General features: G+C 40.8%; 1 protein-coding gene across 1 annotated transcript in view; it reads left to right on the forward strand.

The window, feature by feature from the left end:
- LOC139403838 (solute carrier family 12 member 1-like) overlaps positions 1-9,987 on the forward strand; it is a 64,259-nt gene extending 54,272 nt beyond the window's left edge. Inside the window, exons 19-26 of the mRNA XM_071146987.1 lie at positions 567-649; positions 2,984-3,109; positions 3,382-3,510; positions 7,615-7,726; positions 7,997-8,083; positions 8,613-8,748; positions 9,197-9,264; positions 9,629-9,987. Coding sequence (XP_071003088.1) covers positions 567-649; positions 2,984-3,109; positions 3,382-3,510; positions 7,615-7,726; positions 7,997-8,083; positions 8,613-8,748; positions 9,197-9,264; positions 9,629-9,764 — 877 coding nt within the window. The 3' untranslated portion in view covers positions 9,765-9,987. The remainder of the gene's footprint in view (positions 1-566; positions 650-2,983; positions 3,110-3,381; positions 3,511-7,614; positions 7,727-7,996; positions 8,084-8,612; positions 8,749-9,196; positions 9,265-9,628) is intronic.
- Positions 9,988-19,977: the final 9,990 nt, after the last annotated feature.

Below are 19,977 nucleotides of genomic sequence, written 5' to 3' on the forward strand. Positions count from 1 at the left end.
GTTCACAGTTTTGACAGCAGTGTGTTAGCATTTGAACAAAGTGCTGTAAATCCACAGTGTTATGCAGGTTGTGGTTAAAGTCATGGGATAAGTGTGTAGAGTTTTGAAAACTGTGTTCAAGCAATGAAAAACGAACTAGTATTTGGTCCACATGAACTGCTGCTGTGCAGACTGTAGTTAGAGTTTTGCACATGTGACTCCAGTTGTGTCCACTGTCGTTTAGCAATCGAAAAAAACTGTAACACTCAACAGTTTCCCATGTGTATCAAGAATGGTCCACAAACCAAAGGACATCCAGACAACTTGACACAACTGTGGGAAGCATTGGAGTCGACATGGGCCACCATCCATGTGGAACGCTTTCCACACCTTGCAGAGTCCATGCCCCGATGAATTGAGGCTGTTCTGAGGGGAAAGTGGGGAGGGGGGTGTAACTCAATGTTAGGCAGGTGTTCCTAATGTTTGGTATACTCAGTGTACACACACACACACAAACAAAATAAGCAAGATAAGTGCTAACTGTGTGTTATTAAAGTGTATGTTCTGTGCCGGGTGTGTGTTTTTAGCGATGCATTTGACTTTGAGTACGGAACCGTGGTACTAAGGATGAACCAGGGACTGGACATCTCACACATCATAAAGGCTCAGGGTGAGTACACACACACGCATGCATGCATACACACACACACACACACACACACACACACACACACACACACACACACACACACACATACACACACACACACACACACACACACCAATGTATAAAACAGAAGCAGTCAGAATACTCCAGCCTCGGGGCCTGTGATGTAAATAGAGCTGTTGTATAGATATAGTACTGGTTAAAGTACACTCACTTTGTCAGAAAAACACCACAAGTCATCTCCTCATGGTTTGTTGTGTGGCTGTTTCCATATAACAACCCCAATCATACAATGACTATTGATAACATTGACAACATTGATCGAGTTGATAAGGAGAGCTCTTTGGTCCATAGATCAGAGGCAGTAGATGAAGGTCACATCTAATCAGCTCCTAGCAATAACATCTACTGAATAAACTGTTACCAACAGAGCCACTGCAGGGCTATGGGCCCTAGTCAGAAGTAGTGCACTATATAGGCAATAGAGTGCAATTTGAGACACTCCCCAGGAGTCATAGATGCACTAATCTAGTAGTTACTCCTGTCCTGGAGAGATACAGGGTTTGCTGGCTTTAGTTCCAGCCCAGCACTAACACACCTTATTCAACCACTCCAGGGCTCGAGAATTAGTAGATTAGTTGATGGATGTGTTAGTGCAGGGTTAGAACAAACATGTGGGCTACCAAGTGGCGCAGCGGTCTAAGGCACTGCATCTCAGTGCTTGAGGCGTCATTACAGACACCCGGGATCAAATCCAGGCTGTATCACAACCGGCCGTGATTGGGATTCCTTTAGGGCGGCGCACAATTGGCCCAGCATTATCTGGGTTTTGCCGGTGTAGGCCATCATTATAAATAAGAATTTGTTCTTAACTGACTTGCCTAGTTAAATAAAGGTTAAATTAATTCTAATTATATTATATATATTTTTGAAACTCTGTGGTGGTCCCCCAGGAGAGGTTTGAGACACAGTGGTCTAATGTGATGGGTCGTATTCACTAGCGACAACCCAGGAGAGGTTTGAGACACAGTGGTCTAATGTGATGGGTCGTATTCACTAGGGACAACCCAGGAGAGGTTTGAGACACAGTGGTCTAATGTGATGGGTCGTATTCACTAGGGACAACCCAGGAGAGGTTTGAGACACAGTGGTCTAATGTGATGGGTCGTATTCACTAGCGACAACCCAGGAGAGGTTTGAGACACAGTGGTCTAATGTGATGGGTCGTATTCACTAGGGACAACCCAGGAGAGGTTTGAGACACAGTGGTCTAATGTGATGGGTCGTATTCACTAGCGACAACCCAGGAGAGGTTTGAGACACAGTGGTCTAATGTGATTGGTCGTATTCACTAGGGACAACCCAGGAGAGGTTTGAGACACAGTGGTCTAATGTGATGGGTCGTATTCACTAGGGACAACCCAGGAGAGGTTTGAGACACAGTGGTCTAATGTGATGGGTCGTATTCACTAGCGACAACCCAGGAGAGGTTTGAGACACAGTGGTCTAATGTGATGGGTCGTATTCACTAGGGACAACCCAGGAGAGGTTTGAGACACAGTGGTCTAATGTGATGGGTCGTATTCACTAGGGACAACCCAGGAGAGGTTTGAGACACAGTGGTCTAATGTGATGGGTTGTATTCACTAGGGACATCCCAGGAGAGGTTTGAGACACAGTGGTCTAATGTGATGGGTCGTATTCACTAGGGACAACCCAGGAGAGGTTTGAGACACAGTGGTCGAATGTGATTGGTCATATTCACTAGGGACAACCCAGGAGAGGTTTGAGACACAGTGGTCTAATGTGATGGGTTGTATTCACTAGGGACATCCCATGACAGGTTTGAGACACAGTGGTCTAATGTGATTGGTCGTATTCACTAGCGACAACCCAGGAGAGGTTTGAGACACAGTGGTCTAATGTGATGGGTTGTATTCACTAGGGACAACCCAGGAGAGGTTTGAGACACAGTGGTCTAATGTGATTGGTCATATTCACTAGGGACAACCCAGGAGAGGTTTGAGACACAGTGGTCTAATGTGATTGGTCGTATTCACTAGGGACAACCCAGGAGAGGTTTGAGACACAGTGGTCTAATGTGATGGGTTGTATTCACTAGGGACAACCCAGGAGAGGTTTGAGACACAGTGGTCTAATGTGATGGGTTGTATTCACTAGGGACAACCCAGGGGAAAATGGACTGAAACAGGGAGGGATGAGCTAAACTTAATTTTGGTTTTCCATCGCAAAACGTTTTGCTATGGCTACAATGTACACTAATGATGTAATGATGAGTAGAACCCTGTTGTAACGTGTCTCTCTACCGCCCCCCAGAGGAGATGGAGAGAGAAGCCCAGGAGCAGAAGGATCTGGAGAAAGAAGAGCTGGCTGAGGAGAATAAGGGGAAATCCATCTTCAGGAAGTCACGGAACTTATCTACACAAGGCCTCACTTCCAGAGGTACCAGATCACTCACTCACTCACTCACTCACTCACTCACTCACACACACACACACACACACACAACTCCCCCCCCCCCAACCAACCAACCAACCAACCTTGGGGAAAAAGAGAGGGGAAGAGATCAGAGATAGGGAGAGAGCGAAACAGACAGAGAGAGATAGAGAGAGGCACAGAGAGAGATGAATGATCATAGGAACTGAGCATACTTGGTCGTAACTGTATTATTAAACACATTACTAATGTGTTCTCTTTTCTTTTCTCTCCCCCAGCATCAGTGACGACCCCCCAGTCTCCCCAGGTAGTGGTAGTGAATGAAAGGCTGGTGTCCAACAGCACTCAGTTCCAGAGGAAACAGGGCAAAGGAACCATCGATGTCTGGTGGATGTTTGATGACGGAGGTAGGCGACCTCTCTTTACACATCACACAACGGTGACACATTATAGACACCAGCATGTCTATATCACTCTCTTCATTATAGACCACAGCATGTCTATATCACTCTCTTCATTATAGACCACAGCATGTCTATATCACTCTCTTCATTATAGACCACAGCATGTCTATATCACTCTCTTCATTATAGACCACAGCATGTATATATCACTCTCTTCATTATAGACCACAGCATGTCTATATCACTCTCTTCATTATAGACCACAGCATGTCTATATCACTCTCTTCATTATAGACCACGGCATGTCTATGTCACTCTTCATTATAGACCACAGCATGTCTATATCACTCTCTTCATTATAGACCACAGCATGTCTATATCACTCTCTTCATTATAGACCCCAGCATGTCTATATCACTCGTCATTATAGACCACAGCATGTCTATATCACTCTCTTCACTATAGACCACAGCATGTCTAGATCACTCTCTTCATTATAGACCACAGCATGTCTATGTCACTCTTCATTATAGACCACAGCATGTCTATATCACTCTCTTCATTATAGACCACAGCATGTCTATATCACTCTCTTCATTATAGACCCCAGCATGTCTATATCACTCGTCATTATAGACCACAGCATGTCTATATCACTCTCTTCACTATAGACCACAGCATGTCTAGATCACTCTCTTTATTATAGACCACAGCATGTCTATGTCACTCTCTTCATTATAGACCAAAGCATGGCTATATCACTCTTCATTATAGACGAAAGCATGTCTATATTACTCTCTTCACTATAGACCACAGCATGTCTATATCACTCTCTTCATTATAGACCACAGCATGTCTATATCACTCTTCATTATAGACCACAGCATGTCTATATCACTCTTCATTATAGACCCCAGCATGTCTATATCACTCTTCATTATAGACCACAGCATGTCTATATCACTCTTCATTATAGACCACAGCATGTCTATATCACTCTTCATTATAGACCACAGCATGTCTATATCACTCTCTTCATTATAGACCACAGCATGTCTATATCACTCTCTTCACTATAGACCACAGCATGTCTATATCACTCTTCATTATAGACCACAGCATGTCTATATCACTCTCTTCATTATAGACCACAGCATGTCTATGTCACTCTTCATTATAGACCACAGCATGTATATATCACTCTCTTCATTATAGACCCCAGCATGTCTATGTCACTCTTCATTATAGACCACAGCATGTCTATATCACTCTCTTCATTATAGACCACAGCATGTCTATATCACTCTCTTCATTATAGACCGCAGCATGTCTATATCACTCTTTATTATAGACCACAGCATGTCTATATACCTCTCTTCACTATAGACCACAGCATGTCTATATCACTCTCTTCATTATAGACCACAGCATGTCTATATCACTTTTCATTATAGACCCCAGCATGTCTATATCACTCTTTATTATAGACCACAGCATGTCTATATCACTCTCTTCACTATAGACCACAGCATGTCTATATCACTCTCTTCATTATAGACCACAGCATGTCTATGTCACTCTTCATTATAGACCACAGCATGTCTATATCACTCTCTTCACTATAGACCACAGCATGTATATATCACTCTCTTCATTATAGACCACAGCATGTCTATGTCACTCTCTTCATTATAGACCAAAGCATGGCTATATCACTCTTCATTATAGACCAAAGCATGTCTATATCACTCTCTTCACTATAGACCACAGCATGTCTATATCACTCTCTTCATTCTAGACCACAGCATGTCTATATCACTCTTCATTATAGACCACAGCATGTCTATATCACTCTTCATTATAGACCCCAGCATGTCTATATCACTCTTCATTATAGACCACAGCATGTCTATATCACTCTTCATTATAGACCACAGCATGTCTATATCACTCTTCATTATAGACCACAGCATGTCTATAAGTCTCTCTTCATTATAGACCACAGCATGTCTATGTCACTCTCTTCATTATAGACCACAGCATGTCTATATCACTCTCTTCATTATAGACCACAGCATGTCTATATCACTCTCTTCACTATAGACCATAGCATGTCTATATCACTCTTCATTATAGACCACAGCATGTCTATATCACTCTTCATTATAGACCACAGCATGTCTATATCACTCTCTTCACTATAGACCACAGCATGTCTATATCACTCTCTTCATTATAGACCACAGCATGTCTATGTCACTCTCTTCATTATAGACCACAGCATGTCTATATCACTCTCTTCATTATAGACCACAGCATGTCTATATCACTCTCTTCACTATAGACCACAGCATGTATATATCACTCTCTTCATTATAGACCCCAGCATGTCTATATCACTCTCTTCCTTATAGACCACAGCATGTCTATAAGTCTCTCTTCATATTAGACCACAGCATGTCTATATCACTCTCTTCATTATAGACCACAGCATGTCTATATCACTCTCTTCCTTATAGACCACAGCATGTCTATATCACACTCTTCCTTATAGACCACAGCATGTCTATGTCACTCTCTTCATTATAGACCACAGCATGTCTATATCACTCTCTTCATTATAGACCACAGCATGTCTATAAGTCTCTCTTCATTATAGACCACAGCATGTCTATATCACTCTCTTCATTATAGACCACAGCATGTCTATATCACACTCTTCCTTATAGACCACAGCATGTCTATATCACTCTCCAACATTATAGACCACAGCATGTCTATATCACTCTCTTCATTATAGACCACAGCATGTCTATATCACTCTCTTCATTATAGACCACAGCATGTCTATATCACTCTCTTCCTTATAGACCACAGCATGTCTATGTCACTCTCTTCCTTATAGACCACAGCATGTCTATAAGTCTCTCTTCATTATAGACCACAGCATGTCTATATCACACTCTTCACTATAGACCATAGCATGGCTATATCACTCTCTTCATTATAGACCACAGCATGTCTATAAGTCTCTCTTCATTATAGACCACAGCATGTCTATATCTCTCTCTTCATTATGGACCACAGCATGTCTATATCACTCTCTTCATTATAGACCACAGCATGTCTATATCACTCTCCAACATTATAGGCCACAGCATGTCTATATCACTCTATTAATTTTAGACCACAGCATGTCTATATCACTCTTCATTATAGACCACAGCATGTCTATATCACTCTTCATTATAGACCACAGCATGTCTATGTCACTCTCTTCACTATAGACCACAGCATGTCTATATCACTCTCTTCATTATAGACCACAGCATGTCTATGTCACTCTCTTCATTATAGACCACAGCATGTCTATATCACTCTCTTCATTATAGACCACAGCATGTCTATATCACTCTCTTCATTATAGACCACAGCATGTCTATAAGTATCTCTTCATTATAGACCACAGCATGTCTATATCATACTCTTCACTATAGACCACAGCATGGCTATATCCCTCTCTTCATTATAGACCACAGCATGTCTATAAGTCTCTCTTCATTATAGACCACAGCATGTCTATATCACTCTCTTCATTATAGACCACAGCATATCTATATCACTCTCCAACATTATAGACCACAGCATGTCAATATCACCCTCTTCATTATAGACCACAGCATGTCTATATCACTCTCTTCATTGTAGACCACAGCATGTCTATATCACTCTCTTCATTATAGACCACAACATCTTCACATAATAGGCTTATAGATTGAAATAGCTACCTACCTTCCTCTCTCACGCTCTCTCTTTCTCTGCCTGTATCTCTGTCTGTGTATCTGTGTATCTCTCTCTCACTTTGTCTGTCTGTCTCTAGCTCTCTCACTGTCTCTCTCACTCTCTCTCTCTCTCACACACACACTCACTGTCTCTCTCTCTCTCACTGTCTCTCTCTCTCTGTCTGTGTATCTGTGTATCTCTCTCGCACTTTGTCTGTCTGTCTCTAGCTCTCTCACTGTCTCTCTCTCTCACACACACACACTCTGTCTCTCTCACTCATGGTCTCTCTCTCTCACTGTCTCTCTCTCTCTGTCTGTGTGTCAGGTCTAACCCTACTGCTGCCCTACATCCTGACAACCCGTAAGAAGTTCAAGGACTGTAAGATGAGGATCTTCATCGCTGGCCAGCCGGGACGTGTCGAGCAGGACAGGCATGAGTACGTATAATCAATTTCAATCATTTATGAATAGAGGAAGATAATACAGTCTAATCATCAACAACCACTAGCCTGGTCCCAGATCTGTTTGTACTTGTCACTAATCCATTTCTGCCATGGTCATGCCACACATTACAATTCCATAAGGAGTTGGCAAGAGAGCAGAAACAGACTGGCTAAACAAGCACATCTTTGGAAATAAGACCTGTTATATCGCAGCTCATAGCAGTGGTGATCAGTGTGTGCCTCTGTGTGTGTCTGTGTTTATAGGTTGAAGTCTCTGCTGGAGAAGTTCAGGATCAAATATGCAGACATCCACGTCATCGACGACATCACCCAAAACCCCAACTCTAACAGGTAATATAAACACACACACACACACACACACACACACACACACACACACACACACACACACACACACACACACACACACACACACACACACACACACACACACACACACACACACACCCTTGGGGAGATGTGACTGCTCACACACACACACTGTCGCTCACATGCTGTGGTGGGAGAGATTCCAGACATTCTGTACTGTAGCCGTGAGGTCACTCTCAGCTGACCAACCACACGTCAGGGATGTGATCAGCAGTCAGCCGAAAGCAACACCAGTCAGGAAATGGATAAAGGCTCTATTATAGTGAGATAGTTAATGACTATATAAAACAGACGCAGAACTTTGTCTCATTCAGTATTTACACAAGAAAAGACAACTCAGCTTCAAACTGCTCCATCTCTGGTGTCAGAGTAGTCGATTTCATTCTGTGCCAAGATGAATGATAACATGCACAGGTAAAATATAAAGTCATAGGATCAGTGATTAATACCTGATTAACCCAGCTAACTGCTGTCTGTGTTCGTCCCCCAGCTGGAAGATGTTTGAGGACATGATTGAGCCGTTCCGTCTTCACGAGGGGTCAAAGAGCACCACTCTGGCCGAGGCTCTGAGGAAAGACAACCCCTGGAAGATCTCTGACGCTGAGCTGGACACCTTCGAGGAAAAGGTGGAGTCTAGAGACAGACCAGTGACTGCTCACCATAGAGACTTGTAGAGCCAGAGCACTGCACAGTGCTCACCACAGAGACCAATAACTTCTACTGATTAACAACCACATACTGTGCTCATTGCAGTACAACATGAATGAACATGCTCAACCAGTGCTTGAGTTGGGCAGCTCACCGGGGCTGAGTACCAGCACCTCAAATGTTCCATTGCTTGAGCTCCTTTTCGTCTTATAGAATATTAGCTCCAAAGTATTGTGGAACTCCTGCACCTAAATATAAACTATATCTTCTTGTAGTAGAATGTAATGTATTCATCTGGACAATAGAATCCAACAGTCCCATGATGCAGTAGCAACAGAAGTAGACAGCTGTGTTTTCACTGAAGCCTTATATGGTTGTCATACCAACCATGTGGCCCACCACCACTTTGTGTCCTCTCTCCTCCAGACCAACCTCCAGGTCAGGCTGAATGAACTGCTGCAGGAGAACTCCCGAGCTGCCAACCTCATCATAGTGTAAGTACAATATACTGTAGAGTTTTTCCTGATCAGGTCACCATGTGTTCAGGAAAGACTCTAGGCCCTAATTATAAGAGACACCAACAAGAGCCATATTATCATCTATCAATCTCTCTGTAAAAAAGACATAAATATGATAGTCCAATGCGTCACAAAACTATGAAGCTAACTGAGGTATATAACAATAATAACAACAATAATAATCATTTGGTTGGTGCTTATATCTGTCCTGTTTCAACTATGTATTAGACGCATGTGTGAAATCCCCCTGAGACACCCACGGCCATATAGTGGTGACCTTGCTGCTAATAGCCAACTGTTTAGATAACTTAGGTTTAATACTGTACTTCCCTCTTTGCAGGAGTATGCCCATCGCCCGTCTAGGCTCAGTCTCTGACCACCTCTACATGGCCTGGTTGGACATCCTCACCAAGAACCTCCCTCCCACCATGTTGATCAGAGGCAACCACAAGAGCGTCCTCACCTTCTACTCATAGACCGACCCTCTCAGCAGTCACTAGATGGCCACAAGGGACAACCAAGGCACTTTCATCAATATCCAGGAGTTAGTTGCTATCAGTTTAAATGAAAAGGTGATGGTTAGAGATAAGGTTATGGGAAAGGTTAAAGGTTAGAAAGTGAGGCTCTTCCGTCTTGTCTAGCATGACCAAATAGTGATGACACAACACAGACATATGGACTCAGGGATATATGGGCACAAGGACCGGACACTGCCTGGGATGGGTCAATTACACTGCCAGTGCCTATGCTGCCCCCCGTTGGAATTGTACATGTGGTGCATAATTAGGGGTCCAAATCCTGAATCGGGCCGAAAAACTCGTATTATTATATATATTAGTCATGTAACAGATACTCTTATCCAGAGCAACTTACAGTTAGTGTTCTTGTTAAGGATATTATTATTCTGACATATTATTATTATTATTCCAATTTTAAGAGAGCTATAGTGCTTAAATAGTTCGACCTACAGAGACCAAACTTGGAGGGATGGTGTAAATTGGTGACCCAATACATCTGGTAAATCTTTGGTATTTGACACAGAGTGGGACTGGGATGTTAGATAACAGACTGGTCCCAGGCTAGTTGGAGCCCCCTGCTGGCTATGCATCTCAATACGGTATACTTTTTCGTTAAATGTACACTTGTCCACTACCCACATAGTGGTCCTCTGTAGCACAGTTGGTAGAGCATGGTGCTTGCAATGCCAGGATAGTGGGTTCGATATCTGGGACCATTCATATGTAAAACATTTTTGGCACGCATGACAGTAAGTTTCTTTAGATATAAGTGTCTGATAAATGGCATAAATTATATTATGAGATTAGTCTAAGAGCAAAAGATTGAGTCAAGACCAGAACCTGTAGTTCATACATACAGACTCCTCCATAGTTCTCAACCCTGAGGCCGGCATGGGCTAGTCCCTTCGTCTTGTACCTAGGTATGTACATGCCAACCCATGACGGCCCAGGTTCAAATCCCACCACTGCTGCTTTCAGATAGACATCCCTAAACACTGAGTTGGTGTTGTGGCTACATTTGATGACTTAAATAAGGGCAAAATATTTGAGGAAGTGTCAAAAGTCTTGGGCCCAGGTCATTGCTGCTTGCAGCTAGCCTATATGTATAATTCTTCTTTTGGGGGAACAACAGATGATACACACTGTACACAAAACATTAAGAACACCTGCTCTTTCCATGACATAGACTGACCAGGTGAAAGCTATGATCCCTTATTGATGTCACTTGTTAAATCCACTTCAATCAGTATAGATGAACGGGAGGAGACAGGTTAAAGAAGGATTTTTAAGCCTTGTGACAATTGAGACATGTATTGTGTATGAGTGCCATTCAGAGGGTGAATGGCCAAGACAAAATATTTAAGTGCCTTTGAACGGGGTATGGTAGTAGGTGTCAGGTGCACCAGTTTGTGTCAAGAACTGTAATGCTGTTGGGTTTTTCACACTCAACAGTTTCCCATGTGTATCAAGAAAGGTCCACCACCCAAAGGACATCCAGCCAACTTGACACAACTGTGGAAAACATTGGAGTCAACATGGGCCAGCATTCCTGTGGAATGCTAATTGAGGCTGTTCTGCGAGCAACTCAAGGTGTCCTTAATGTTTTGTACACTGTGTATGTAGGCTAGTATGCACAAATATGATGGTGTTCTAGGAAATGAACATTATAGCAAACAAATGACCTATGCAAAAAGTGATCAATATTTAAATAAAAAATAAAAAAATTATATTCAAATGCTACTAGTGGCGTTGATAACTTGATTTAGATGTGTATATTCCACACAAGTAGCTACTAGTTGAGTGTCTCGAGAAATAATGAAGGGATCACTTACTACCTTAATGCACACGCACGCACACACACACACACACACACACACACACACACACACACACACACACACACACACACACACACACACACACACACACACACACACACACACACACACACACACTGTGATGAAAATCTATCAAACAGAACAGGAAAATGTAAATCAACTTATGTGCTGTATATTTTCAATATAGAAATGCTTGATTTATTTCTGTGTTTTAACCATTGTCTTTTATAAGACTCAGTCCTTATCATATTTAACTGTCATATTTTAATTAATGTATTATGAAGAAGGAATAAAATGTTGAGTTACTCTTATTTTTCCTCATAATTTGTGTCCATCAAGACGGTCAGACACATTACATTAGAAGTCAATAGGTTAGTTACATTATTCTCAAATGTAGAAATGTAGAACATAATGCAGAATAATACAATAGTTGGGTACGCCAACCTTTCTTGTGTTTAGTCCTTGGTTATTGGCAATTATTTATATATACACTTGATGGCAGATAGGGGGCGCTGTGTTGAAGCCACTGAACCTCCATCTTGGCACACCAACACGGTGGTAAAAAATATTTGGGATTTATTAATGTCTACATTTATTTTTGCCACATTTAGAATATTATAGACACCTTAATGCATACTTTTAAATTATATTATGTGAGCCAAACATAAAAAAATATATACAAATATTTTCCTTATAGTATATGTTTGAGATTACTAACGATAGTGTCCCCATTACAAAGAAATCATACTTAAATACATGTCATTTTGTCCTTGAAACATTCAATTGAAATACTGTAGAAATCCATGAATTCCTATGGAGCAGTGTTTCAGTCCTCCAGTACCCCCCAACAGTACATATTTTTGTTATGGCCCCCTGGACAAGTACACCTGATTCTACCACTCAACTAATCATCAAGACCTTGACACACTGAATCAGATGCTTTTGTCCAGGGCTACAACAGAAATGTGTGCTGTTGGCGGTGCACGAGGACCAGAGTTGAGAAACACTGCTATGGAGGGAGGACTGCGCCTACTGGGTAATGACAATATGGCCGACCAGTGGCTTCAAAGCCTCTTAATGGCCAATTCATAGCATCAGCAATCCAGAGTTTATATATATCATTGGTTATTAGCCCCAAGCTACAAGTCTTCCATTACACAACAGAGGAGCATGAGGGAGCTACCTGGCCTGGGACGGACACACATGGGGGGTAAAAGACAATTTATGCTTCATCCGAAAATGTGGTCAGAGGCTCCATATGTAGGGTGTGATGCAATTGCGGAGCCTCCAGAGGCATGCAGAGGCCAAATTGAGCTCTGCATTGCATTGTGCCTCCCAAATGATGTAACAATGCAGAGGGCTCTGTATAGCTCTGCATTGACATGATTGGTTGACGGTAGGTGAGGGCGGGAGGTCCTGTATAAACACACACTCACTTCCTTGACAACTTCCTTCACAACAGCTCTGCGCTGCTCCATGAAGCGCATATGGCAGAGATCATATCACCGTAAATGCTACAGGCCAATGCAGACATCAGATTGACCATGCAATGCATTTTAGGAGGAGAATGATGCACACATCACTCCAGCTAGCTACCATTAGTTATTGTTACCAGGGCCACAAACAAACCATGCATGACGTGATAAAGTAGCATCTAGCTATTTGGCAAAAAAGATGATCTATCGCCTCTTCCTCTCTGGTTATAAGGTCTGTTAGTGGGTTATCCTGTGCCTTCAGAAAGTAATCATACCCGTGACTTATTCCATTTTGTTGTGTTACAGCCTGAATTCAAAATAGATTAAATAAAACTAATTCTCACCCATCACAATACCCCATAATTACAAAGTGAAAACATGTTTTTAGAATTTTTTGAAAATGTCTTAAATGAAATACACTACCAAAATCATGGGAATGAATATGGAGTTGGTCCCCCCTTTGCTGCTATAACAGCCTCCACTCTCCACATTTAATTGTGCAGTTGAAGTCTGAAGTTTACACGTTTACACCTTAGCCAAATACATTTAAACTCCGTTTTTCACAATTCCTGACATTTAATCCTAGTAAAAATTCCCTGTCTTAGGTCAGTTAGGATCAACACTTTATTTAAAGAATGTGAAATGTCTGAAATTAATGGTAGAGAGAATGATTTATTTCAGCTTTTATTTCTTTCATCACATTCCCAGTGGATCAGAAGTTTACATACGTACACTCAATTAGTATTTGGTAGCATTGCCTTTAAATTGCTTAACTTGGGTCAAACATTTTGGGTAGCCTTCCACAAGTTTCCCACAATAAGTTGGGTGAATTTTGGCCCATTCCTCCTGACAGAACTGGTGTAACTGAGTCAGGTTTGTAGGCCTTCCTGCTCGCACACGCTTTTTCAGTTTTGCCCACAAATTTTCTATAGGATTGAGGTCAGTGCTTTGTGATGGCCACTCCAATACCTTGACTTTGTTGTCCTTAAGCCATTTTGCCACAACTTTTGAAGTAAGCTTGGGGTCATTGTCCATTTGGAAGACCCATTTGTGACCAAGCTTTAACATCCTGAGTGATGTCTTGAGATGTTGCTTCAATATATCCACATAATTTTCCACCCTCATGATGCCATCTATTTTGTGAAGTGCACCAGTCCCTCCTGCAGCAAAGTACCCCCACAACATGATGCTGCCACTCCCATGCTTCACAGTTGGGATGGTGTTATTATGCTTGCAAGCCTCCCCCTTTTTCCTCGAAACAAAACGATGGTCATTATGGCCAAACAGTTCTACTTTTGTTTCATCAGACCAGAGGACATTTTTCCATAAAGTATGGTCTTTGTCCTCATGTGCAGTTGCAAACCGTAGTCTGGCTTTTTATGGCGGTTTTGGAGCAGTGGCTTCTTTCTTGCTGAGCGGCCTTTCAGGTTATGTAGATATAGGACTCGTTTTACTGTGGATAGAGATATTCTTTGTACCCATTTCCTCCAGCAACAAGGTCCTTTGCTGTTGTTCTGGGATTGATTTGCACTTTTCGCACCAAAGTACGTTCATCTCTAGAAGATAGAATGTGTCTCCTTCCTGAGTGGTATGACGGCTGCGTGTTCCCATGGTATTTATACTTGCGTACTATTGTTTGTACAGATGAACGTGGTACCTTCAGGCATTTGGAAATTGCTCCCAAGGATGATCCAGACCAACCAATTTTGAACCAACCAATTTTTTTTCTGAGGTCTTGGCTGATTTCTTTTGATTTTCCCATGATGTCAAGCAAAGTGGCACTGAGTTTGAAGGTAGGCCTTGAAATATATCCACAGGTCACACTCAAATAATGTCAATTGGCCTATCAGAAGCTTCTAAAACCATGACATAATTTTCTGGAATTTTCCAAGCTGTTTAAAGGCACAGTCAACATAGTGTATGTACATTTCTGACCCACTGGAATTGTGATACAGTGAATTATAAGTGAAATAATCTGTCTGTAAACATTTGTTGGAAAAATGACTTGTGTCAACCACAAATTAGATGTTCTAACCGACTTGCCAAAACTATAGTTTGTTAACAAGAAATTTGTGGAGTAGTTGAAAAACGAGTTTTAATGACTCCAACCTAAGTGTATGTAAACTTCCGACTTCAACTGTAAATAATATAGGGTGAGTATTGGTAAAGTGGGACACTTTCTGTAATTTGCTTTTCCGAACACTTTACAGAATCATCCCAATGTCTTAACCCCCAACATGATACCATTCTAAATAGCTTAAGAACTCCATTATTAACTTATACAAAATAAATCAATATTAAATACAGGATGGATAACTTTTTCAAACACATTGTCCTGAGACCACATTTTTTCAGTCGATACTGGCAAATTGGGACACCTTGATTGGCAAAGTGGAACACTTACTACTTTATTGTAAAGAAGGATAAATTAGAGAGTATATGCATAATTTCAATATTTTTATGATACTTTTGTGGAACATTAAAGTGGCATTATGTAACTTTTTGGGCAACCTGACCAAATTAACATAGATCTTTAACTCACTTTTCTATCCTTCGACTTGAAAGCAAGTCTAAGAAGTGGTAGATCCATTCTATGTATGCTATTTCTATGCTTCCCGTTCTTAAGTTTTGTTTTTGCATCTTCTACTTTTGGGTTTGTACAGCAGCTTCAGACTCGACCCTAAAGAACATTTTGTAGAATGAAACCAGAAAGACATCACCCCTCAACAATTTCAATGACTGTTTTACTGTCATTGTGCCTTACACCTGTCCAGTGTGCATTTACAGGTGATTAGAACGCTTGTTATGGGCACATATTTACACGTGTTCATTACACCTGTTTAGCCTATTGGGTAAGGAATTGTGTTTTTGTAGTTAGCTTTTTAATAGTAGTAGCTTTTTAATAATTTCAGAAAACAACTTATTTGGTAGATAACGTCACATTTTGTGATTTTTTAAAGCATTGATGTATTGAAAAAAGCACATAAAGGCTTCATAATTCATAAAGGTATTTATTTGAATTAGCTATCCATCATTTTTCATCATCTGAGGTATCAAGCTCTAAGTCCATGTGAAAAAAATATATACAACACTATATACAACACTTTATACAACACTTTCCATCCACCAGATGGGATTGTCTGGTGAAAAGTACCTACTTTTCCAAAACTCCATTTGTTTGATAAATAAATGAAAGCAATAATAGTCACTATGCTTTCCAAACCACAAAGACCGAATTAAAATGTTTTCTAAAAAGGAATTGATGAACTGTTATGGAGGCAGTGGAGGAAGGACCAGGGTGCAACATTTGAGAGAAATAAGCTTTTTGTGCATATGGAAACTGTCTGGCATCGTTTATTTCAGCTCATGAAACCAATCACTTTACATGATGCATTTATATTTTTTTTCCGTGTATATATGTCCATGTGAAAATGTGCTGCAAACTGATATGTCACTGCTCAAGTTGGTAATCCAATGTTTTGAGAATAGCTGGCTAGCCTCTGTCCAGTACATAAGATAACATTAGATATTTACATGTTAAGGCTATGTCATGGCGTGGCCCTTTCTGGGTATAGATCGTGGCATCCCCCTCTCCTACACCCAGGTTCTGTTATCTCAGGTCGTAAATTCCTGGAGGAGACTCTCTCCTCCTGGCCATGCAGTATAGAGAGAGAGTTTCACAGTAGAACAAAGGAACTTCTTCTACATCACAGAACTTGAGAACTGAACAATATCCATGTATTGGAGAATGTGTAAACGGTCGGTGGAGAAGCCAGCTACGACCCGGTCCGTTTTGTTTCATGTTTGTGACCTCATGAAAGACAATACAGCCACATTACCATAACTCTGTTTATACAGGAGCCTCCATTATGAGGCTTGTGTCTAATTATTGTATCAAATGAATGAGTAAAGATGAAACTATATGTGAAATTATGTAAGGTGATGTTAAACCTTTTAATGAAAGAGAATTGTATTCCCTTTAAAGTTTAACCAAGTCATTGGCCCGCCCCCATGAGCACAGACATGATCTGGCATCATGGAACAGCCCTTTTCTACTGTTATGAATAAAAAAAACACCTGAAGAAATCCTCTTCAGACCATGCATACCTCGGTCAGTTGAGGGGGCAAAGGTTTGAGTAGAGACCACAGAAACCTCAGTCTAAGCTAAGGTTGTAATGGTTGTTGAATTCCTAACCATACCACGTAGAGCATTGGCTACACGACAGGAAATGGTTAAACTCTGAGTCTATCGATCACGACAGAATAACAGCAAATCTTAGATACAAATTATTAGTCTGCAGCTAGAAATTATGTCAACCTGAGATGCGGAGACCGACAACCGCCGAAACAGCTATTCTATAAGAACATTTCTGAATGGTACTCTGAAGTATCCATTCTAACCGCAAAATACTTCAGGGAAGCGGAGATCCTCTGATGAACATTCCAACAGAAGGACTGACGATTCCAACAGAGATCACGACAACACACTAGGCGTAAATATATAATTGATCCCAATTATTCCCGAATGAGTGAGCGTTCATGTGCAAAGGATTAGCATTTAAATTATCAACTGCGTAGTGTCTCTTTTGTCTTTCGCCCCCTTCTCAGTCCACACCCACTTCCCTTTGTCCACCAAGCTATCATATCGGCTTAGCCCACAAGGGAACCTCCCCTATCATTTCCTTGTAACCATATCTACTTGTTTGTTTATGTATTTCTGTGATTATTTAGTTAGTTAGTAAATACATTATTAAGACAATTGGTGTATGGATGATTCATAGTAAAATCTGGGTTTGTGCAGATAACCAACAATTTACGACGTTTGGAATGAGACTAACGTGAGGCAAAGAATAATTCATTAGAAGACTAATTGATCAGATATAATAATATCTGAAGAGTTAAATTAGGAAAATTATAACTTTGTAATCTGAAGATTTTCCTTGGTGTCCCGACTTCCTAGTTAATTACATTTACATGATTGGTTTAATCACGTAATAATAATTACAGAGAATTGATTTGATAAAATAACAGTTAACTTTAATGATGCCAAAGACATGACAGCTACCTCTGAACCTGTTTATTTTGTCATTGATAGGCTGGACATTTACCTATTTATTCCCTGACATTGTCCAAGTTCTGATTTGTCATTAACTCTCCCTTCCTCCTCCAATGTATCCATATTGCCCACTTCCTCACCAGACAGTAGAAACAAACTATTAAAAAACTGTGCTAATTTCAATCATAAACATTTTTAAAAAGGGTAGTAGACATTTACAGTAGACATTACCCAATCATAGTCTAGCTCAAAACTAATGAGACTGTATCAGTATGTAAAAAGTAACAGTAGAAAACACATTACTTTAGCAAAAAGTGAGTTTTGACTGAATATTTTTTTAAATAAAAGTTTCAAAACAATACATTATACTATGGACCTGCTAAATTACTCACATCCAGCATAAAAAAAACAGAATAAACTAAAATAATGTTGTATTTATTTCTGATGTAACAATTGTTCATGAAGCAAACATTGTATGACTTGGTGAAGGTGTGGTAGAAGGAAGTTGTCTATTTTCCTCCCCCTCTTTCATCCGCGGTGCTCATTCAACATAGTATTTGGAGATTCCTGTGAACATCAACAGTCATAAACATGTCATTCTGAACAGTAACATCTTCTTAACAAGAATTTAGTCAGTTGCCAATTCAACAGAATTCAATCTTGTTCATGTTGATGATCGGTACAACATGAGACAGATAGCAAGCCATGGTATATCAGACCGTATACTACGGGTGAGTCAATATTACTTGTTTACTGTTGTAATTACGTTGGTAACCAGTTATATAGCAATAAGGCACCTTGGGGGTTTGTGGTATATGGCCAATATACCACGGCTAAGGGCTGTATCCAGGCACTCCGCATTGAGCATAACAGCCCTTATCCGTGGTATATTGTCCATATACCAGGCTAGACAAAATACTATTGCTAGCTAGCTAACTAGCCATGCTATTTCAATGAAAATAAGCTAGCTAGCCAGCGTCAGCTTTGTAGTTGTAATGCTATGTGGAAAAAGTAGTTTTAATTTCTCCCTAAATGTTTCTCACCAACGCCTTGCATTCTGTAAATTACTAATTGTAACAATTTGATCCATATTTAGAAACATCTCCTCCCTACCTGGGAAAGCGATTCATCGCAACATGCCGGAAGTCAAACTCAATGTGCTACTTTCAGACACATGAAATGTACCTGTTACTACACAGACGTTCAGAACGTGTGCAAAGGCGCAATTTCTTCTTCTTCTGAGGTTTAACGGCGGTTTGCATCCAATTTGTTGCATTACCGCCACCCACTAGACTGTAGTACAACACCCTTATTCTTTGCTTGAAAAATAAAAAATGTACTAAATAAATACCCTACCATCTAACACTACTCACTAATTTCAAAATTATATAAAATAAAAATGAACACTACCCTACTCCACTAATTAAATGTAGTTATTCCTACCTCATGCCATTATCCTGAAAGAATGGGACATCGCCACCTAACACATCTTGTAACTCTTCTGATGTCAAGTGTCGCACACCCAAATACCTCTCTGCAGCTGCCACCACAAACGTGACTTCCGATCCATCCCTGCAGTACAATTGGTAACCATTTTTATAAATGCTAAAAATCCAATCTTACTCTGTACTGGTATGGCTCTACTTGAACCTGGAAACCTCAACCTGCCTCTCTCGCTCGGGACATTTCTGATCCCCAGCTCCATGGGTACCCCTACAATTAACACATTCCCCAATAGTACGCATTCCTTTGTCTCATGCCCTTCTGAACATTTCTCACACCTTGAACCCTCCCTCCTACAC

The sequence above is a fragment of the Oncorhynchus clarkii genome, unplaced genomic scaffold (genome assembly GCF_045791955.1).
Source record: "Oncorhynchus clarkii lewisi isolate Uvic-CL-2024 unplaced genomic scaffold, UVic_Ocla_1.0 unplaced_contig_3709_pilon_pilon, whole genome shotgun sequence".
In the NCBI taxonomy this organism is placed as follows: Eukaryota; Metazoa; Chordata; class Actinopteri; order Salmoniformes; family Salmonidae; genus Oncorhynchus; species Oncorhynchus clarkii.